Source organism: Euprymna scolopes, chromosome 6, assembly GCF_053919585.1.
Source record: "Euprymna scolopes isolate OS-2025 chromosome 6, ASM5391958v1, whole genome shotgun sequence".
NCBI lineage: Eukaryota > Metazoa > Mollusca > Cephalopoda > Sepiida > Sepiolidae > Euprymna > Euprymna scolopes.
The window spans coordinates 14,768,718-14,792,241 of NC_136487.1; the positions used below are offsets into that span (position 1 = coordinate 14,768,718).

Here is a 23,524-nt window from a genome sequence, read left to right on the forward strand (position 1 = left end):
AGCGAGCAGTAAAGAAGGAAATCCTATTAAAAAAAAACAAAAAAACGGACAAACGTTGCTGTGTCTCTGCCAATCGTTTATGACTATTTATTCCTGTCTTCCTCCTCTACTTTGAAAGCCATATGTAAAAAGAAAACTCTCTCTGTCTCTCCCCATCTGTTAGTGACGCTGGCATTTCAGCTACCTGCTCTTGAACTTGTTATTCCAAATGTGCACTACAGAATCTACCCGCATCATAACACCACATCTTTTGTTGCTTGAAGAAAGGTTGAAGCAAACATCAAGTTAACCTATTTTTTCTCCTCTTTTTGCCTGTTGAAGAGGACGGACTCATTTCTTATCTGATATCCTTGTCTGTTTTTCACCAAGTCTGCAAAAAAAAAAAAAAAAAAAAAAAACCCCAAAGAATTAAACAAAAAAGTATTTTTTATTTTTATTATATATATATATATATATATATATATATATATATATATATATATGTAATCCATCCATCTTTAATTTTGGTTCCCTTTTTAGAAGTAAGGGCTTGTTTGAATTTGGTTAAACTTTCTAGCCATTAATTATTTTGAACTAGTAGGGCTACTTGGCATTGCCTGGAGCAAAAGCAATTATTTCTATTAAGACTTCTATCTTTCTACCTCTCTCTATCAGCCTCTTCATCTTTCTCTCTTCCACTCAGCTCATTCTTTCTTGTCTGGACATGCACACAGACAACTCTCCTTTATATAATAGATTCCTTGAGTAACGAGTCGACATTTTCTTTCCAAATTAGTACATAATAATACTGAAAACCAGCCCCCCCTCCAATCCATAGCAATCCCGATTAAAACTATATCAACTTTATTAGTGTTTTTCTAATTTTTTACTTTTAGTTGGACACATACAAACACACATACGTACATGCTGACAACTGCGCTTTATATAATAGATGATCAATATTTTAAAAATTACATTAGAATTTTTACAATTGATGTAAACCTTGTGTTGACTATGTTTTTCATTATTATTTATACTAGAAAATATATACTCTGTGAGAAAGAGGTTGCAGGGAAGAGGAAAGGCCATCACGTAAGTTTTGAGCTCCTGCCCAGATGTGGCAACAGTGCTCCATTTTAGGACATACTTGGCTCTTATACAGATAGTATGTTAATTCTTTTGACAGCTTTTTTGGTCCACTGACAAAGGACTTAGTAATTCACTCCTGTTTGTCCGTGCTTTTTTCAATAACCTCACCTTGGATTTTTTAAACTTTTTTATTTTGACATTTTGCACAAACATTAGTCATGGTGAAAGTAAATTTTTGTCAGAACAGATTTTCCGGGATAGCTATGGTTGCCTCCTCCCCCCACCACCACTTTTCCAGGGGAAATTATCAGGGTAAAATTGCCCTCAAATCATTCATCCATTCATTTGTTGGCATTTTTCTCAATAACCATGCCTTGGATTGTTTTTGAAATTTTGCACAAACATTAGTCATGGTAAAAGTAAATTTTTACCTTTTGTTTTTTCTTTGCAATATATATATATATATATATATATATATATATATATATAAGGCAAATGCGCATGCACATTTTTTGTATGTCTCAAAGGCTTTTTTCGCTGAGGATCCTGGGGAGGGTGCTTTACTATCGCTTAGAAGTGTTTATGTACCCCTTAAATAATATCTACAATTTGCGAACGCGCATTGCGTCTAGATTTACTTACGTCGATTTTTACAAAATCATTGCTATTTCAGCCCGTCTTGTGTTCGTTCAGCTTTTTTGTATAAAACCGAAACTAATTCAAAGCTAAGACGCTGTTCCCGGCAATTGCACCGGTGAACGTCCAGAAGCAATCAGCTTTGATCAGTGTGGGGACAAACTCCTTATATCAGACAATTGCTATTCAATCTGGACAATGCGGAGCTGGTTTCCCACCTCCCCAACACCTTGGGAAAACAACCAGCTAAAGTTGGGTAAACAAACCCAAAAGCTGTTCTGCATCAAAAGTTAACTCTGCTACTTCTATTTGAAGTAATGAGGTCAAATAGAAGTAGCGGAGTTAACTTTTGCTGCGGAACAGCTTTTGGGTTTGTTTACCCAACTTTAGCTGGTTGTTTCCCCAAGATGTTTAATACTTAAATGAATAAATTCAAGCGATTTACTCTTTGTTGGCCAAGGTTTTTTGCACACTTTATATAAAGGTTGTGAGTTCAAATCATGGTGTGAGATTTCTTTTTTTTTTTTTTTTTTTTTTTCAGATTTTTTAAAGAAGTTTTAACATTCGTTTTTCGGGGGGGGGGGTCCCATCACATTCGCATTTTCTTTTTTTGTTTTTCTGATTTTAAGAAATTTTAACATCGTTTGCCTTTATGTTTTTTTTTTTTTTTTTTTTTTTTTTTTTAAAGTTTTAACTTTTTTTTTAATATAATATTTAAACAGGGTGATTACTTTGCTTATTCTTTTGTTTTGATTTACCCCCACCCGAGCACACACACTTCTAAACACCCGGGCAGCGCCGGGTACTCCCTCCCGCTAATATATACTAAAATAGAACACTTTCATTAATTTTTTTTTTTTTTTTTTTTTTTTTTTCTTCAGATTTGAAGATGAAACTGAACGATCATAGCGGCATGAATAACCATTCTGCCAGTTCCAATTCAAGCAATCATATTAAAGTGAAGGATGGCCATTCTTCATCTTCAAAGTCCAAAGACGGCCATAGTTCTAAGCATTCCTCAAGTTCGGACAAGCACAAGGACGGGCATTCCGATAAACATAAGAAGTCCTCTAGCTCTGATAAGCATAGGGATGGGCACTCTGACAAGCACAAGGACGGACATTCAGACAAACACAAGGATAGACACAAGGACTCTTCTAAACATAGCTCATCCAAAAGTAGTTCACACAATTCGTCGTCGGACAAACACAGCTCGTCTTCGGACAAACACAAGGATCGTCATAAAGAGAAAAGCTCATCAAGTGACAAACATCGCGACAAGTCGAGTTCCCACAAAAGTAGTAGTAGCAGTTCGCATAAGGAGATCAAGCCAAGCGATTCATCAATGGTAAAGTCTGAAAAGTCGAGTGAAGAGCGTAAGAAAGAGAAGCATGAGCACCGTGAAAAGACAAAAGAGCAGAAAGAGGCCAAACCCAGTATGGTCATCAAGTCCGAGACTGTATCGATCAAGCAGGAACATCTCAGCCCTAAACTGAACAACATGGCGTCGCCAACAAAGCCACCCGTGAAAGTGAAAAAAGAACCGGAAAGTGATGATGATGTTCCTTTGGTATGTTTACTCACACCTTTTTTTTTTTTTTTTATCTCTTTCTTTGCTCTCTTCTCTCCTTTCTCTTTTCGTTTTTCCTTTTTTTTTCTCTTTTCTCTTTGTTTTCTTTCTTATGTACAGGCACAACTTTTTCATTTTATAAATACATTGTGTTACACTTAATGATTTCTAAGGTTGAAGCTTCATAAAACAAATAATCCCAATTATTTTCAAATGGTCACCCATCTAATATGATGAGAGCAACATATTCTAGGAATATAGAGAATCATCCTACTTAAAGAATTATATTTATTCAGTATTAAATAACCCATAAATGATTGATATGCTGTTAACCAAACCTGAAATCTGTTAGGTTGATTTTTCATTCCTTTGACATCACTAAATGTATGGAATACCATTACATCCTGTTTGCATGGATTTCTTTTATAAGATGTTTGCATCTTAAATGAGAGAAAGAAAACTATTATCTTTCACTTTTAAGCACCCATAGATATTTAAAATAAAATCATGGTAATACTAGGAATTTGCCAAAGTAAAAAAAAAAAAAAAAAAAAAAAAAAAAAAAAAATCCCTCCCCCCTCTTATTTTGATAAAATAACCCATTTTTCTTAAAAAATAATATAACTTGATTTTGTGGAAATTTAAGAACACAATGAAATGAAAACAAACTGTTGTACACGGATAAACTGATGACATATCACAATTCTTTGAGTTATTAATGTTTAACGTCATATACCACTTTGGCCCATTGTCGGATGAAAATATAGACATGGGTTCATGTTTGAGAACTGGGTTTTGCCAATATTGTCATCCATCTAACATGGTTATCTTTTCAGATTTTCAAGTTGAACCAAAATAACAAGTGCATTAATAAATCAAACTTTGTTTCTGATTAGCCATTTTTCATTCAGTATTGTTGTATCATGTTGTTTGCAATATAATGTGCATTGCCACAATTTTTCTAAGAAATATTTCATCTGTGTCTCCACTTGTCCAGATGACTGTAAATATGAAATATTTTTAAATAATTACCTTCAAATAAAAATCATCTAGGGTAATAATTCATGCTTTTATTTGAATTATATAGCGAGTTAATTTTTTTTAATTATGCAAACAAATAAAAATTAACTAAACTGACTTACCTTTGTTCCAGGCAACTTTGTATAGGCACAGTTAAATTACAGTATAGAAAAAAAAATGTGTATAATATATATATATTGTTACAAATATGTGGAAAAAATATATAATTTGAGACAATAATTATTTTTAATATTATAAAAAAAAAAAAAAAAAAGGTTGAGAGAGAAAATTCTGTTTTATCGCGTTTTATATTGTCGTCTGCTCTCGGTGAATTTGTAAACATCCGGAAAAAGAAAGAGAGAGAGAGAGAACATACGAAAATACAGCGAGGGGACACCTATAAACTGTAAAGAAAGAGAGAGGGGGAGAGAGAAAATATGAAACTAGAGAGAGGGAAAGCCGCAGGCATCCGCCTCGCGTATTATTACGCGAGAGATGCAGGTACATACAGTGAGAGAGGGGAGGCCAAAGAGAGAGAGAAAGGTATACCATTAGAGAGAGGGAAAGGAGTGGCGCAGGGTGGCGAAGCAGTGACGACATAGCAGCCGAGGAGGTTGGTCAGGGAAGCTACTTTGTTGGCGATGGTGACGAAGTTTGTATTGCTAACGATGGCGAAGAAATGAACGATATATTTTGACAACAGAGAAAACGAAAAAAAGGCGATAATTAGGAATGACGATGTATCCCATGGACGAAGGAATGAAATTGTTTCAAAAGAAAGGAATGCGACAGAAATATTTAAAACCCGACGCTGAGTCGATTGTGTATTTTTCTCTCTATATATCTCTCTCTCATATATGAAAACAATAACAAAAACAAAAACACAAAAAGGCTGTCCTTCCATTTTGGAGTTACAAGCAGACGACAGGATGTGAACTTATTTCTTTTGTGCAGAAATTCTCTCTCGAATCTAATTCAAGTTTGTTTGTTCATCCAGTTACACATTCTCTAATAATATATTTTTATATATGTAAATAAAATTGTGTTAATTTTTCCATTGGCCTCAATATTGTTACTTGGATGTGTTTTTCCTGTCTTGTGTTTATAAATGTCTTTCGAGAAAATGGATATATCCCTCCTGTATTTAAAAACCCGGGAAAACTAATTTCTTTTCAATAATTTTTTTATATTTTGTGTTACGACTTTTACCCCTAGACATTCCGGGTCGTAACAATATATATATATATATGATACATAAGGGCGAAACTCGAGTCTTGGACTTCCGGTTCTTTGACTGTCATGTGGGCTGCGACGTTGTTTGGCTGTGGAATTTATTATCATTATATATATATATATATATATATATATATAATGATAGACAAATAACTTATGAAAAGTTAGTGTGATGATGAGTATTATTTAATCATGTGGATTAAACCATTTATTTGATGGTATTCCCTTTGTAAATAGGAGTGCAGGAGTCAGTGGTTTGCTAGATTAACCAGTGACGTCATTACTGTTGTCTATTAACTTTCTAGGTGACCAGAAAGCAATGAAGTAAGTGGGCTGAGGAGGGAGAGAGGCATATGTGGAAGGTAGATATATTTGAGGGACACTGGCTATTTGAGGAGACTAATGAGAGAAGAATCTTAGCATGGAACAAATACTGTTGTCACAGGAACCGACCCAACCTAACAACAACCAACAGGTGCATTTGAGTTCCTAGCCCAACAGTATCGTAGACGCACACTGATCACAACTAAGTTCTTTCGTCTTTTTTTTTTTTTTTTACTGTCGTGTGACAACCAAGACTCATTGGGCTATAATGTATAAAACCATTGAAAATTTCTAAAGTCCTTGGCGCGGTGGTTAGAATAATGTGAAAAAATCAAATTTAAGTGACCTTCTCCTGACGGTTGATGGTTCAATTGTCAGTGTGGACGACCGAAAAATACAATTGCGAATTACTTAGGACCTCTACCCAACCATGACTTATGGAATAAGAGCATGCTACGTCCGTGAAGTAAATAAAGGGTTCCACTTGAAATTCTATTCAAATTCCCGAGTTCGGCAAAATACACCTGAAGAAGGTCGGAGGTTACATTGACCGAAATGTTGTGTAAATCGCACTCAAGATGAGAACAGTAGTCCGATGGATCCAAATATGAATAACCAATCCTCATTTTAAAAATTCAGATGTCAAAATTAATTTAATAGCATTGCCTTAATGAATGGAAGTGACAGAAAAGTGCAATAGCATATTTACTTGTTCATTACATTTTTGAGCTCGTGATTATTTCTGCTGTAAAATACGAGATTTGCATTGGTTTAGCTTTCTCTAATCATGTTGACCGTTAATCAAGTAGTCTAGGGCGACACTCGCCTTGTTAGGTGATCTCTTTTCAAAACATGTTTGAATCCTGTACAAGTCTTCTTTTTCACATTGTGGTTTTCTTTGTTTATTCCCAACGTTGTGAACTAAGAATTATTTTTAATGTTATTTAAGTATGAAATAAGTGCACTGCATGTTACTTCATTTATAAAACTTTAAAATTATTTTGTTCCGTATTTAACTATTATTAGCTAATCGAATTAATTTTGCGTTTTTGGCAGAAAAAATAGAAATCTAAGTCTAACTTAAGGACACAATTTTCTCCTAAAATTTCTAAATAAAAAAAATAAATAAAATAAATAACTTCCATTTCTTTGACATTTTTTTTTTTTAAGGATAACGATTCCATTGAGTCTTTTCTGTAATTCAAATAAAATGTTTTGGTTTTTAAAGATTCACTCATTTACTTACTCTTGGAACTTCTTATATACCCTCTAGATTGTAATATCTAGGATTTGATATTATTGCTATTTCGGCTTCTCACGTGTTGGTTCAGCTTTTTTGTATAAAAGCAAAACTGATCTGAAGCTAAGTAGCGGTTCCCAGCCTTCGTACCGGGAATGTCCAGAAAGCAACGGATGTTTGATCAATGTGGGGCAAACTCCTTATATCAGACAATTGCTTTCATTTGAGCACTCCCCCTATTAAAGGGGAGCTAGTTTTCCCAACTTGTTGAGGAAGCAAAACAAGACAAAGTTGAGTAAAAAAAAAAAAAACTATCCCGCAGTTAAAATTAAGTGCAGAATTTACTTTCCTTTGATCTAATTACATTTGCCGCGCACTGGCCATTTATAAGCGTTAAATTGAAATTGCTTTCAGTTACTTTCCTTTTGTGGGTGAGCGAGTAACTTATCCAGTTTTTCACCTCAACGTTCCAGGTTCAATCATACCTACCAAAACTTTTTTGTATTTTTTATTTTTACATGTTTGTTTTTTGTTTTTCCACGGTTTTTCAAAAGAAGTTTAACATAGGGTTTGGATCACCACCACCCCAAACACACACGCCTACAAACACCTGGGCAACTCCAGGTACTCCCGCTAGTCTAATATATAAAAGACAAAATTTGTGTGTTTGTATATCTCGCAAAAACTTTCCACTCATGAGATCGGTATCGTTTTCAAGTTCAATCCCTCGGACAACAAATATCGAAAAATTGGCCCAAAAATATTCATTCCTTTACCCTCAACTGGGCAGTTTTCTACAAGGTGGGGGTCACCTTTTTGGTTACATTTTTACAAAGTCATTATACAAGCTGACAATGACTAGCCTTAATTTGAACGGCATTAAGTGGTTTGCTTTTTTGCCCCGTTTTTTCCTCCTTCGCGTTACAGGTTCGAGCCTGCCTGTCTGCCTACTCCTTTTTTTTTTTTTTTTTTTTTTTTTTTTTCTTCCTTTTAAAACAAAAACTGAATTATTTTACCGTTTGCTTAAACTTTTTTTCACACCTCTCTCCACCCCGGCTGCATCTATAATTCTTTATTTTCTGATTGTATTGAGTTCTTAATACATCTCTCCACACTCGGACAATGCCAAGTACTCCTGCTAGTTAAAAAATAAAAGTAGACTGAAAAAGTTTTTCACTCAATAATGAGTTTTGGAATGTCTGAAAAGATAAGCATTGTAATATTTCTAGTTGCCACTTTGAAAAATCATTCACAAATACAACTGTTTCACTGGAAATGTAAAGCTCTATGTTGGCAAATTCATCTATACAATTTGGCACTTCCTCAAATCTTTCAAAGAAATTTAAATCCATTTGCTTCTCTGTTAAGTCATTCCAGTCGATTGGCTGCCTACTGTCACTCGGTCCATGTTCTTCCTGATTTTCTCCTGCACATTCATTTGTAACAATTGAATCTTCTATTTCATTCGGTCATGTAACCATACTCAGCATGTTGGATGCATTATCTGAATGGCAAAGTCTTGCAACACTTTTTTTCACCAATTGTTTCAAGTTACTGGAGTGTTAAGTTTCAGCTTCCTTAACGGCTAACGTTTTGCTCATATGTTTCCTATCCTCCACATACCTAACATTAACAGCAAAATAATAGTGCCCGCACGCATCCATTTAGAAGTACAAATTTATTACTTGTTCCTTTTTAGTTTTCATATTCATCAATATTAATTTCCTTATGTCATCTTTGTTTAGAGCAACTCCTAGTTTTCATATCAGTTCACCGATCGGTGCAATCGCGTCAAGCAGAGGAGACTCAATGAAATGTTGTTGAGAACAGTAATCTTATAACAATGTTCCTTTTTTTTTTAATGCTTCTGGAGTCCTTGATCTATCACTAACAAAAAAATTTGTCAAAGATGCTGTAGCCGGTTTCTTAAGTCTTAGATTTTGATGCTGTTGGTGTCTGAGATGAGCTTTTGTGTTTCTCTTGTACAAGTTTAAAGATGGCAGTGCTCCAAATATCTTTTCAAGTTAGAAGCATGACTAGAAGTAGATGTTCCACCACCAGAAACACTTAACTTTAGCACAAATTGTTTTTTCATCATCTCACCCTGTTATGCACTGATGTACATAATGTTTGTAATTCACTGGTTAAGATAAAATATTCAAAAACGTCAGATTTATGTTTTGAAGTCATGTTAAAGGCAGAGCAAGTTTTGTAAGAATAATTTTCAAAACTATGAATCATTTCAGTGAATCTGTAAAAAAAAAAAAAAAAAAAAAGTTTAATTCAAATTGCTTTATTTTTGTAATCAATTTTTTGTAATCTGCAAAAAAGTAAAGATGTTTGATGCTTAAAGTGTCAAACAAAAGGAAGTAATAAAATTTTAGTTTGCTTTAAAATTATAGCAAAGAAATCAAAATATATACTGAACACCCTCATTATTGCCTCTAAAAATAGAAACAAAACCATAGGAAAACTGGTAAAAGGTTCAATTTATAAAACCAAACGGAGGAAATTTTTTTGCACTTAAGGAGTCAGACGAGAAATTCCAACTCTACTCCAACTACAAACCTCTTGACTCCTAGTTAAAACCCAACTAATTAGTTACTTTGCCAAAAGTGCTATATTTATGTACATAATTAAGATTGTTTTAAGCATATGCAATTAGTACAAGTTTAATGTCAACAAATACTCATAAACCGTCCCTGTTGTAAGTAATCAAATTTTGTTCATTCAATTCCTCGTTTTCAATCCTCTCGTAATATTCTTCAGTTAAACTAATAATCCACTTTTAGTCTTGGGTGGACTTTGGCTTTGATAAAGTGGTGGCTCATTAATAATAATAATAAAAAAAGTTTTAAATATTTTACTTGTATATTATACCATGTTATGTCGATATTTGATCTTATTAAATATATAATTCCTTTACTTCGACATTCAATTAAAAATGTAAACCTGATTTCCTTAGAAATGTTGAGCATAAACTACTATTCATCCTTTATGATGTCATAAATGATGAAGGACTTCTGATAACTTGCTCTCTTTTTTTTTTTTTTTTATGATGTCATTTTCAAGTAAACATGCACAAAGAGTGCAGTGACAAGCTATTCTCTCTGATCGGTCATGAAAAAAACAAGATGACTAACTTGATTCTTCCCTAAGGTGAGACTAGCCAAGTTGGTTAAGATCAGTTTAATAGCTTTGTGCACAATTTTTGTTGTATTTTTTATGGTTAAATATAACAAGCAAACTCTAGTTTTAGTATTATGCAATACATGTTCGTCTGAATAATGAAGGATGGAATACTGCTGCCATATCTGGGCAGGAGCTGCTAAAAACAGTCTATCCTGCTTTGACAGAGTACAAAATAGACTTCGTGGCTTAGTGGGTGATGCCCTTTTCTCTACCCTGCAACCTCTCTCCCACAGAAAAGATGTTGCGAGCCTATCCTTGTTTTATCATTATTTCCATGGCAGGTGCTCGTCTGAACTCCAATCTCTGGTCCCCCCCCCCTCGCCAATCTTTCACGAAAAACACTCGTCTAGCTGAATATCCACTGTGAAAAATTTCCCCCACTCTTTATCTGTGGCTAAATCAAAACGTGGATTCCATGAACAAAGCTTCTTTCTTAGAACTGCACGCCTGTGGAACTCTGTTCCGTCTGCCTGCTTCCCACCTGACTACAACTTGGATGTGTTCAAGTCCAACGTTAACAAATTCCTAATGAACCGCCCCCTTAAGTAAACACTTCATCAAATCTCCACACTAACGTAATGTACTTGCGATAACCCTTATTCCTGAGTGGCTTCCGGGCCTTGATAAGTGGTGACCACTGTGTAAAAAAAAAAAAAAAAAAAAAAAATTACAATATTATGAGAGGATTGAAAATGGCAAGTGGAATAAAGTCTGATTACTAATGGAGACGCCTTATGAACAAGTATTTGTTGACATCTAACTTAAAATCGCCATGTACTGATTACATATGCTTCAAAATTTTCTTAATTATATGTAGAAATATACTTTTTTTTTTTTTTTTTTTTTTTTTGTAACTTAACTATTGAGTTGAGTTTTGCCCACAAATTCCTTCAGATTATTTATGATAATAGCTAAAAAGTGAATGTGTGGATATTTAAAAAAAGAAAATGTTTTACTCTAATTACAAGACTCAATGGAATAGTTATCCTTGTATTCTGAGAATTGAAAGCAAAAAAAAAAACGCTAGGAGAAAATGTCTAAGAAAATAAAGTTTTTTTTTTTTTTGTTGTTGTTTTTTTAAGGACAAAATTATATTCCAAAGTTTGACTTTTTAAGATTCTCATTTCTGGCATAAAAAGTTTAAGGTTTGCTGTAAATACTAAAGTAAATTATTTTTAATGTTTTATGAATGAATTATAGTTTGAATTACCTACCTTGGTATATGCACAAAGGAATTGTTATTTATAAGTAACAATTCCTTTGTTCATATACTAAAGTAGGTAATTCAGTATGTATTCAAATGAACGTATACAAAAGATGATTGAAATATAGTTTGTGATATAAACAAGACCGTTTTTTCCAAGTTAATTTGATTATTAAATTTCTAGAGGAAACAGGAATTTTGTTTTACAATCTGTAAATAATTTCTTTATCGCGATAGAAATAAATTCTCTGTTTAAATATGTAATGTATTCCAGAAAAACTGGCCCTGGCAGCATTCCAATCATAATTTTCAAAAACTTCAACTGTTGCCTGAAGAAGAAATGCTTCCCAATACTTTGGAAAACTTAATTAGTCATTCTTGACTTTAATCAGTGATCTCCCAAATCGCATTCTAAGATCATTTATATGCAGACGACACCACAATCTATGACAACACTTCAAAGGCCAGCAATGACTAAGATCTTTTTTGATTCTCTTTTGATCTTGAGAACGTAGTGCAATGGAGAAAAAGGTGGCTGGTTGATTTTAATGCATCAAAAACCAAACTTCATTCCTTTAATCATAATAGTTCTGACCCCCATCACACCCAAATTGAAATGAATAGCTCTCGCCTTGAAACTGTTGCTGTTTTCATGGCAAGTGTTTGACTAAACTCCAATGTATGCTTCTCCCTTGCCATACCTTCACAAAAAAAAAAACACTTGACTAGCTACAACCACTATAAACAATTTCCACCACTCTCTATCCGTACCTAAATCTAAACACAGATTCCATGAACAAAGTTTCTTTCCCAGAACTGCCTATGGAACACTGTTCTGCTGTCCTGCTTCCCAGTTGAATACAACATGGTAGCTTCAAATCCAATGTAAACAAGTTCTTGTTGAGCCGTTCCTATAAATAATTAAATTCGACCCAATTTACACCATTAACGATTACTACACTAACACCTTACATTCATTAACCTTTATCCTTGAGTGGCCTTTGGGCTTTTATAAATGGTATCTCCTAAGGGGAAAACAAACATGTGTTTAAAACTTTTGGAGTTCAGTCATCTACCTCTCAGTACAAACCGATCAGCCTCCTGTACATCATAAGTTACTGGAATCTGTAATAAATCGAAGTGGTCAACCACCTCAGCAAAACTAACCTACTCAGTGACATGCCATATGGTTTCCGTTTTGCTAAACCTACAGTTGATGTGCTAACTGTAATATCATACAGGGTTAGTGAATCACTTGACGGGGGTTTCATTTCTAGAGTGATTGCACATGACATATCGATGATTTTTGATAGGCATATTTATGGCACAATGATCTACTTCACAAGATCGCCAGCTAGGGAATAGCTAGAAATGTTCTCTCGGTTATGAAATCCTTTCTCTGCTAGGTTTATAAAAGTAGTCATCCATGGGCAGATATCAGAAGCTCATAGTATAAACACTGACGTCCGTTAACGCTTCCATCCTGGGTCCAACTATCTTCCTGATCTTCCAAATCACATTTTTAGATCATTTGTAGACATCTATGCAGATGACACTACCATCTATGGCAACACTTCAAAGGTCAGCAATGACAAGTATCTCTGATTCTCTCTCTCTCTTCTAACGTTTAGCACCTGATGCAATGGGGGGGGGGTAACTTGCTAATTTTAATGCATTTAAAACCAAGCTCCTCTCTTTCCATTATCAACACTCTACTCCTCCATCTGGCCCAAATTTTAATGAATGGCTCTTGTTTTGGGGAAGCACTATGTTTAGACAAGCTTCTGGTACTGAACTTCTTTAAACTTTTTTTTTCTTCTTCATTAAACACTTTAATATCAAAAGCATTTTTCTTAAAAAAAAAATTATTCGTTCATTGAGGTTCAAATAAGCCAATGTTGTGGGGTGTCATGCATTTTCAGTCTTATGTACTTAGAATATTCCAACCCATTTCAAAATGACTAGATGCTAACTTATTTTTATCATTTCTTGATGTTCCTTTCATATTGTCTATCTATAAATTCGTTTTCCGTTTTTGTGTCTTGATATTCATATTAAAAAAACCCTTTTCTACTTATTTACAAGTCTTTTTTTTTTTTTTTTTAATCATTACTATATATTGCATCGTGAAAATATCTTGTCTCTATGGTAGTTAAGGAAGATATTATACAGAAAGGCATTGCATATTTACTTTTTAATATATACATATGCACATAACCTTATGAACAGTACATAGGGCCCGAGCAAAGCCGGGCTGAACTGCTAGTTTCTCTTGAAAGGGAGGCGAGGGTGACAAAAAAGACTCTGGAACATGGAACAGTGATTTTACTAGTACTCTGAAGGGTTTTTTTTTTTTTTTTTTTTTTTTTTTTTTATGCTCTCAATAGGCAAGATCTTTTTGAAAAAAAAAAAATAAATATTCGAGCTGAAATTGAAACCAAAACCCAACAACAGTGAGTCAAGTATGATAACCATTAGGCCAGCTTGACACTATCTTTAAAACATGTTCTCAAACCAACTTATTCTTAACATAATGTGAACGATTCGTGCATGCACAGTCGTGAAACAGTTGGCAGATAAATCTGACGCCCCACCACCACCAAGTACCAATCTTTCAATTTTGACCCCTTAGCAGCCCTTCCTCCCCCTCCCCCAGATGAAAACCGATTAAAGTTTTCTATGAGTTTGAATACCCTATATACCAAATTTCAAGTGTGTCGATCCAAAATTTGTTGAGTGTGTGTGTATGTATGTGTGTATATATATATATATATATATATAATTTAAAGGAGATTAGAATAATAGTCTAAAGAGCTAAGTGTATTTTAATGTAACAGTGAAATTAACTAGTTTAATTAAAATACAGGAAATGCTCGTTGTAATTTAGATATATAATAAGCTCGATAGTTAAATGTCCTAGAGCTAATTCAATATTAAGTAAAGTGATTTTCAATTTAAAAATTTAAAAAAAATTTTTTAAATTTAAAAATCAAATTTTAATTAAATTAAAAATCAGTTTCATAAGAAGGAACAACAACAAAGTCAATTATCTGTACGATCGTTTTGGAAATCCGTGCTTTTTATTTGTGGTATACATGAAGTTATGTAGAACAATTATATATAGTTTTACCAAAAAAACTATATATAATTGTTCTACATAACTTCATGTATACCACAAATAAAAAGCACGGATTTCCGAAACGATCGTACAGATAATTGACTTTGTTGTTGTTCCTTCTTATGAAACTGATTTTTAATTTGATTTTTAAATTTAAAAAATTTTTTTTTAATTTTTAAATTGAAAATCACTTTACTTATATATTATGGTAAGAAGTGCCTTCTACACAGACATTCTCACTTTTAAAGATATAGTACCTACAATCTTAAAGAAGGCTGCTAGCAATATAGGATAAAAGATGGTGATGTGACATGAACAAAAACAAGCAAAGACAGCAAGTTACAAATCTTTGTAATCTTTCAAAAGATCTTTCACACGAGTAAATATGAACTTGCTGTTTATAATCTTGAGAATTTGAAAAACTAACCAAAAGCATGCCATATAAAAAGAACTATGAATACAAATCCAATCTTGAATTTATATATTGTGACATTTTAAAAGGAAAGAATAATAAACAAAGCAAACTTAGCCACACATGCCAGGGCTCTACATTGCAAGTGAAACAGTCGCATTTTCGAGTGATTTTTCAAAATGGAGACTAGAAATAATGAAACGCTTATCTTTTAGCGATTGCGTTTCTTTGACAATCTTCCAAAGCTTACAACTGAGTGAAAAATATCTTTTCAACTTTGTTCATTTTATTAAAAAAAAAAAAAAAAATTAAACAAAAGAAGTTCAATAGAACAATATACTTTCTTTTCTTTTTTTTTTTTTTTTACGAAGGCTGTTTAAAGAAAAACTTGAAGAAATTTGAATGCTTATACCTTCAAGTATCAACATAAAATTTGTTGTACGTTTAGAATTACACTTATTACAAAACAAAAATACAGAAAAATCTTTATGATGTACATACTCGTCACAAAACAAACATGTCCTATTCATATTACCAAAATCATGTAGGTGTGGTTAGTAACATTTCTATTTGTATAGTAAACGAAAATATTTAGAAAAAAAATCTGTCCATAAAGCCCTGCATGCATGCAGTAATCAAAATTTTGTCTTTTTTTTTTTTTTTTTTTTTTTTTTTTTTTGTTAATTAACTTCTACTCACTCGCTTAACATCTATCCAATCAACTAATCCCTACAATCCTGTTTCTGAATTTTTGAGATGATGATTATTTGAATTCTTTGAACTACTGTTCTCATTTTACGTGTTATTTTTTCATGACGTTTCGGTCAACGTAATCTCAAACTTTCTTGAGGCGTATTTTGTCCAACTCTGGAATCGTTTTGTATTTAAATAAATTTTGTTTTCTTACACACACTGTTTTTGTTGCTTAAAGGTGATTTTAGAAATCCTGTCGTTCTCACTTTTCAGATAAAAAGGAAACCTGATGAGCCTCCACTTAAAAAGGTCAAGATGGAAAGTGATGATGAACCTCTACAAGAAAGGTAAGTAATCTCTATACAAATTTTCTACTTGTATTTCAGCACAGACGTAATGCCCCCCCCCCTCCTCAAACACGGTTAAATGAAAGCGATGCAATGCACTCAAACTTGACTAGAGTAATAATACAACTTTCACTTTTTCTTCCCTCCAAAATTAGTTACAAATGATTCGGTTAACCAAAACTTATAATTTACAAAATGGCGTTAAGAAAATTGTACAAATTTTAATTTAAATTTTTTACAGGAGTGTTTTATTGACAAATTATGGTTACAAATTTCTTTTAAAAAAAATAATTTTAAAAGTTAACTTTATTTTTACTATAAAATGAAAAGGGAGCTTTTAGGTTACCCTTGACTACAGTTGATTCATTTATTTAGTAGCTGAACCTCTTGTTCAGACATTATCTGGGGGAAATTGAAAAACCCAACACCAGAATATCCAGTAGTCAATTGACCAGGAAGACTGAAAATGCTATAAAGGATTTGTATATATATTATATTTTTTAAGGTATTTGTAAAGTTATTTGTTTATTTACTTGGTTTGCGCGGGGAGGGGGGGGGTAATAATTTACAATTTCGCTCCTGATGGTGAAAACCACCATCTATTCCCAAAACTAAATTTACTCTTTTCACCCAAGATGTTAATTTTTTCAACGATCAAAAAAAATTAAATGCATATATAGAACAAAAAATAAATAATAAATGAATACTGTCATTGAATTAGTAAATAATAATAAATTAGTTCACCTGAAACTGTTGATCATGTGGGCATGCTCAGTATATATTATGAAGCTGAAGTTGTTTTTTTTTTTTTGTTGTTTTTATGTATTGAGGTTTTAATGCTACTGTCAATACGATAAACCGTTCAACTTTATAAACAAAATAAAACTGATGTAACATTGTTGCAGTTAATGAAATTTGGACCTTTTGGAAAAAATTTCAATGAAGAAAGCAACCATGATTTATATGCTTTTAGTTGATCATGCATAAGAAGGAAAAGCGCTAACATTGTGTTTCTGCTTATTATTGCACTAGCCCGGGTCCACATGAAATTCTGTTTGATGACACATACTATACTAAGGATATTGAGCACTTTTTCGTTATTATATGTCAACTCCATTGTGGGCAACGTTGATATGCCCACAACAATTTCCAAAAGAAAAGATACTTAAAAATGGATAAAAACAAGAAAATGTAATCACCCTAAAAAAAAGTATGTAGCAACCTTCCACCAGATATTTCGGCAGAAGGGATACGAAGAGAAGAAACTCTTCTCCGGATATTGAGCACTTCCCCCCCCCCCCTCCCCAATCAAAAAATTTTTTTTTAATAAATAGCAGAGAGTGCCCATGTGACTGAGAAAAGAAAAAAAATGAGCCACGATGTCCAGGCTCAAACGTGAAAAGCGGAAGTGGGGGTGGGAAGCTAACGTGCTATCTGTCATGGCCACAATGACTTATGACGTCATAACATTTTTACCTTCATTTTGCTACATGTGCATGACTTACAAAATTCACGATGCAAAACGTGTCCCCCTCCCTCTTGACAGAAATTGTCCAGTTGACCACCACAGAATTAATCTTTTTTTTATCTTCGAATTTTCACATATTATGCACCTGAGGGATCACTCTCTCTTTCAGATGGTATCATTTTTCACCTGGTCCGATGCAGCTGACAAAAGTTTTTAGCAGACATACACACACACACACACTGACATTTGAGATTTATATGAAAACAGCCTAGTTGATGGTAATAGGATGAATGTTTTTGGCCAATTTTGGGATATTTGTCGGCCGAGAGACTGAGCTTTCAAATGATACCAATTTTGTCAGTTTTGGTCGCATGTATCAAAAGTTTGTAGCAAACAGATGCACACACACACACACAGACAGTTGAGATTTATATAATCGAAGATGAAGTTTCATTTTTATTTTAATTAATTAATCTTTTCTGAAAATGACATTTCTTTGAGAAACTTTTTGCTTAACCATTGTTACGAGGGGTGTGCAATAAGTAATGCCCCTGACCCACCTCCCATAGCAGTAGAGCAACGAAACTTGGCACAGTTATTAGTCTTTCTCTACATAGGAACCACCCAGAGTTATGCATTTCTCCCATCGTTTGATAGAGCTCTGGAGACCGTTTTTGTAGAACACCCCAGGTTGTTCCTCCAACCACAACATGACATCAGAAATCAAGGCTGCATCATCTGGGGAACGCTTTCCTTTTCAAAAACAACTTCATGGCTGGGAAGAGGTAAAAGTCAGAGGGTGCAAGGTCAGGAGAGTAGGGAGGATTTCATAACCACACGCCTGTGCTTCTGATCTGGCGACATGCGCGTTGTGGACCGGAGCGTTGTCCTGCAGGAGGAGGGTACCTTTGCTGATCTTGCCCCACCTCTTGATTTTGATAGCCTCCCTTAATTTCCTCAAAAGTGAAGCATAATAGGCTCCTGTAATTGTGGTACCCTTTGCCAGAAAATCTGTCATCACTACTCCGTCCTGGTCCCAGAAAACTGTGATCATGACCTTACCTCCTTTGGAGGTAGTGAGTCCAAGTGCTTCCACTGCATTGACTGGTCTTTGGTCTCTGGATCATAGTGATGGACTCGGGTTTCATCCTGTGTAATCAGTCTTTTGAAAAACTTTGACTCATCTTCTTGGCACATCTCCAAATTCATCCTCAAGCACTCGGCGCGTTCTCGCTTCTGGAATGGTGTGAGCAACCTGGGAATCCATCTGGCAGACACCTTATGCATATGCAAATGGTCATGAATGATAGTTTCCACAGGACCTGTACTAATCTTGACATCTTGGGCTATTTGGTGAATAATAATGCACCAATCTTCCAAAATGGAAGCCTCCTCAATGGCAGAGGAGGGGGGGGCAGATCTAGGAGCTGTTTCCACAGACTTCCGGCCATGTTTGAATTCATGATGCCAGCATTTTACAAGGTCATATGATGGGGCATTATCACCATAAGTTTCTTTCATTTCATCAAAAGTCTCCTGTGGTGTGCGTCCTTTCAAATACAAAAACCGGATCACTGCTCGACATTCAACAGGCTCCATTTCACACCTGACTCGGTTCAAAGACCTGTAAAACAGAAATCACAATTAGTTCAGAGCTGTAATTTGCCACATAATCTGTAGAAATATAAATCATTGCACGTGCAAAATTTCAGCTAGATCAGACAACTGGAAGTGGGTCAGGAGCATTACTTATTGCACACCCCTTGTATTTCTATGGAATTCTGCAATGTTTCAATGTTTAATTTATTCAATAAAATATATCGTCTTTGAATTATTTTATACATTTTTAAAAATAAACTTTGTGCATAAATGTATTTTATTGTGCATTAAGTGAATTCAAAATATTTCTAATTAGTGAATTAATGAGTCGTTTTAAAGGGTGTTATCTTTCTCTTTTTGTTGTAGATTCTATAAAAATATGATTTTATGCTAATGACTTTTCTTTTCTCTTTTTTATTTTTTTAAATTCATTCCACTCATTGTTCATTCATATTCATGTCCTTCTTCGCTGCAAACGACTCTACTAATTGTCCCTTTGCGTACCCAGAATTAACCTCTCCTTCATCACCGCCCTCCCTCCTTTCAGAGCTGATAAATATAAAATTAAAAAGATCAAACGCGAAGACGGTGAAACTGAGCCATCCAAGAAGAGAAAAGCTGAGGAAGCATTAACACCAGTGAAAGTAAGGACCATCTCTTTTTTCACTTTTTCTCCTTTTCCTTTTTTTTTTTTTCTTTTTTTTTTTTGTTTCTTTTTTCTTTTTTTCATTTCTCTTTTCTCTTCTCTTTTCTCTTCTCTTTTCTCTTCTCTTTTCTCTTCTCTTTCCTTTTCTCTTTCCTTTTCTCTTTCCTTTTCTCTTTCCTTTTCTCTTTCCTTTTCTCTTTCCTTTTCTCTTTCCTCTTCTCTTTCCTCTTCTCTTTCCTTTTCTCTTCTTTTTTCTCTTTTTTCTCTTTTTTTCTTTTTTTTCTTCTCTTTTTTCTCTTTTTTTTTCTTTTTTCTCTTCTCTTCTTTTTTCTCTTTTCTTTTTTCTCTTCTTTTTTCTCTTCTTTTTTCTCTTCTTTTTTCTTCTCTTTTCTCTTTTTTCTTCTCTTTTCTCTTCTCTTTTCTCTTCTTTCTTCCCTTCTTTCTTCTCTTCTCTTCTTTCTTCTCTTCTTTCTTCTCTTCTCTTCTTTCTTCTCTTCTCTTCTTTCTTCTCTTCTCTTCTTTCTTCTCTTCTCTTCTCTTTTCTCTTCTCTTCTCTTCTTTCTTTTCTCTTCTCTTCTCTTCTTTCTTCTCTTCTTTCTTCTCTTCTCTTCTTTCTTCTCTTCTCTTCTTTCTTCTCTTCTTTCTTCTCTTCTCTTCTTTCTTCTCTTCTCTTCTTTCTTCTCTTCTCTTCTCTTCTTTCTTCTCTTCTCTTCTTTCTTCTCTTCTCTTCTTTCTTCTCTCTTCTTTCTTCTCTTTCTTCTTTCTTCTCTTCTCTTCTTTCTTTTCTCTTTCTCTCTCTCTCTTTCTCTCTGTCTTCTGATTTTTCTTTTCTTTTAGCATCATTCATGATTTTGTTGGCATTTGTTTCTCCACTTTCTATTAAAAAAATTTTCTAGAAGGACATCAGGTAACTGACAGGAGGGACCATGTGAAGGTTTTCAATGTCCTTAAGTGCATGCAACTCTGTGGAACAAACTCTGTTTGATCTTGGCACACCCAGGTTATCAGTTTGCTGTCGTTAACCACTAAACCATCATCATCTCCCTATTAGGAGTGTCATTCTTGGTGTTGTGTAATGTCCTAATCAGTTATTATTGTGTAGTATTTACAATGAAATGGATTTCAGCGGCTTCATTGCTCCAAATTAACTTAAAATCCTGTTTTTGTGAACTTTAAAAAAAAAATTACTTTTCGATATGCAGCAAGTTTTTATCATGTATACAAAAACAAATAGATCAGCAATGGTAGATGCTAAAACTGATTTCACTATAAATATTATTGACCGTATCTTGTCTTAAAGTTGAAGGAAGAACACTTATAAAAATGTTAGAAAGTTACATGGAAAATCTGATTTAGTGGAAATCTATTAAGCCGACATTTTTATTCAGAAAATGATAAAGCAGTTAGTTGGAATCTCTGCCGTAAATTTTAACAAAAAAAAAATCTGTTTGTAAAACCCCAAAAAAATCATTTATCTTTTTCTACATTTGAAATTCATTTTTGAATATGAAATTGAAAACGTTTCTTTTAAAAAAACTAAAACAAAATAACCAACTTAGTAAAAAGCTGTGTTGATCCAGCATTGTCAGGAATTCATTATATTCCAATTTCTTTTCTGAATATTTTGATTTAATGTGGATAAAGCTTGGGATGGGGGGGGGTATTATGAAAAGAACAAGAGTTCTTCCTCGGCTAATTTTTCTTTTTAGGTGACAATTTAAGCTTTAAATTTTGCACAAACATTAGTCCTGATGAAAGTAAATTTTTCACTCCTGGAGAGAGGGGAGGGGGTGCATGCTTGGCATGTTTTTTTTTTTTTTATCCTAATCAACATTTTAGGTTTGTTTCAGTTCAAATTTTGTAGAAGCACCATAAGATAGTGGAGTTAATTTACTGCAAATAACATGGTATAGTAATAGCAAATGAAAATTGGATAATCAGAATCAAAGTTTGATTTGTTAGCTTACATGCTATTTAGGCTCAACTTTTAAAATATAGCCAACATATTTATTTTATGTTGAATACATTCAGTTGTACTCATTAAATCCTCTTGAAATGAGTTAATGGCAAGATGAAGTGGGGCCGATTAGCATAGCCAAAGATGCCATGTCTGTATCTAATAACAAGATTCAATTTAAGACTAAAGTAAATGTACCATCTTAAAAGTATCTCAATATTTTAATGAGGCTTTGCATGTATTTCTCATGTCAATGTAACTTTGATAATTACATTAATTAAACTTTGTTTTATTATTTATTGAAAAAAATATGGCATAAAATGATTAATTTTTTTAATACAAAATTAAATCTCCCACAATGCATTTCAGTTTTGTTTCACTAATAAATACATCGTTTTTTAATCTTTTAATAGTTGGGAAGGAAAAGGATAGCTCTGTGACTCTTCACAAAATTTTAAGGAATTGAAAGCCTTCACATTGTCGATTAGAAGATCATTTAAACTGGTTTAAAATTTTCATTTATTAAAAGATGGAAAGTTTTTTTTGTACATCCAATAATTTAAACAATGTATCTTAACAAAAATCATAGTTTTATAATCATTTTGTGTCAATTTAATGATGGAACTATACCATAATAATTAAATGTGACTTTCGATTGTTTTTTTCTTATGCTGCTTGGTGACAAAATATTTAATACTCAAGAGGAGTTCCTCTTTTTTTCTTTATATGTTGCATATTTTGTCCTGAAAACAAAAGATAATGAAGACAACAAAGTTTGGGTAAAACTGTCAAATCCGCCTGCAGCAGTAAGCCATGCCCATCAGTTCATTCGACACTTCTGCACTATTGGAATTAAATTTCAGAAATCATAATATTGAATTTCACATGAAAACAATGGTATTTACGTATTCCTCATATTTTCATGATGATTACATCCAAAAATTACGAAAATCTATAAGGTAGAAAATTATTTATTATAGAAAATAGAATGTGAAGAAAACGATCGTATTTGCTTATGTAAGATACAGAAGGGTTCAAAAGGGAGGTAATTTTCTGTTTCAATTTATTTTATAAAAACAAGATGGCCGCAATTTTTCACCTGCTAACATGATTAGTTTGTTGGGTTTTTTTTGTTTTTTTTTTATAATTTATTAATATTCAGGTAATTTCAATTGCATAATTTTGAAGCTAACATTGTAATTTATTAGAATTGATCAAAATAAATCGGTAGAAACTATTGTTTTTTACCTGAAAACTCCATTTATTGACTACAAATTTTGTTCTGATAGTGTAGAAGCGCCGTTTATTCTATAGTATGACGGGCGTGGCTTACTGCTGCAGGCAGATTTGGTGGTACAAGTGGTGCTTTTTAATTGGACCAGCATTTTAATATAAATACTTTAATTTGAATAGAATTCATAGTGCCACCACCAAAAACAAGAAAGCAAGCCTTGAGACCTAACACTACCAGGACATAACTTTCTAGGATCAGGCACAGACTTAGACAAAGTAACACATTTGCGGGTATATTGATGACCTTGATACGTTTGTGGATAACTCCTTCAGATGAACACTTCATTGTATTGAGATGCCAAGCAAAGCTCAGTTGTTTCTCGTCCTGATCGAGAGATTCTTTCCATGACAAACAGCAGGCGCCTTCCATCCCCTATATATAATTTTTAATACAGACCATTTTTGAGCATGCTATCCAAGCAACAAATCTCTTATCTTCAAAAAGAACATTTACGCTGATGACACTACCATTTATGGCAACACATCAAAGGCCATAAATGACAG

At 33.5% G+C, this 23,524-nt stretch overlaps 1 protein-coding gene across 4 annotated transcripts in view; it reads left to right on the forward strand.

The window, feature by feature from the left end:
- LOC145277527 (DNA topoisomerase I, mitochondrial-like) overlaps positions 1 to 23,524 on the forward strand; it is a 68,034-nt gene that overhangs the window by 15,170 nt on the left and 29,340 nt on the right. For 2 of the 4 annotated variants that reach the window (XM_080128972.1, XM_080128974.1), the window contains 3 exons: positions 2,586 to 3,274; positions 15,984 to 16,057; positions 19,672 to 19,768. In XM_080128972.1, coding sequence (XP_079985098.1) covers positions 2,586 to 3,274; positions 15,984 to 16,057; positions 19,672 to 19,768 — 860 coding nt within the window. Of the gene's footprint in view, positions 1 to 2,585; positions 3,275 to 15,983; positions 16,058 to 19,632; positions 19,769 to 23,524 lie in introns of all 4 variants that reach the window. The other 2 variants (XM_080128973.1, XM_080128970.1) reach the window with 1 other exon arrangement.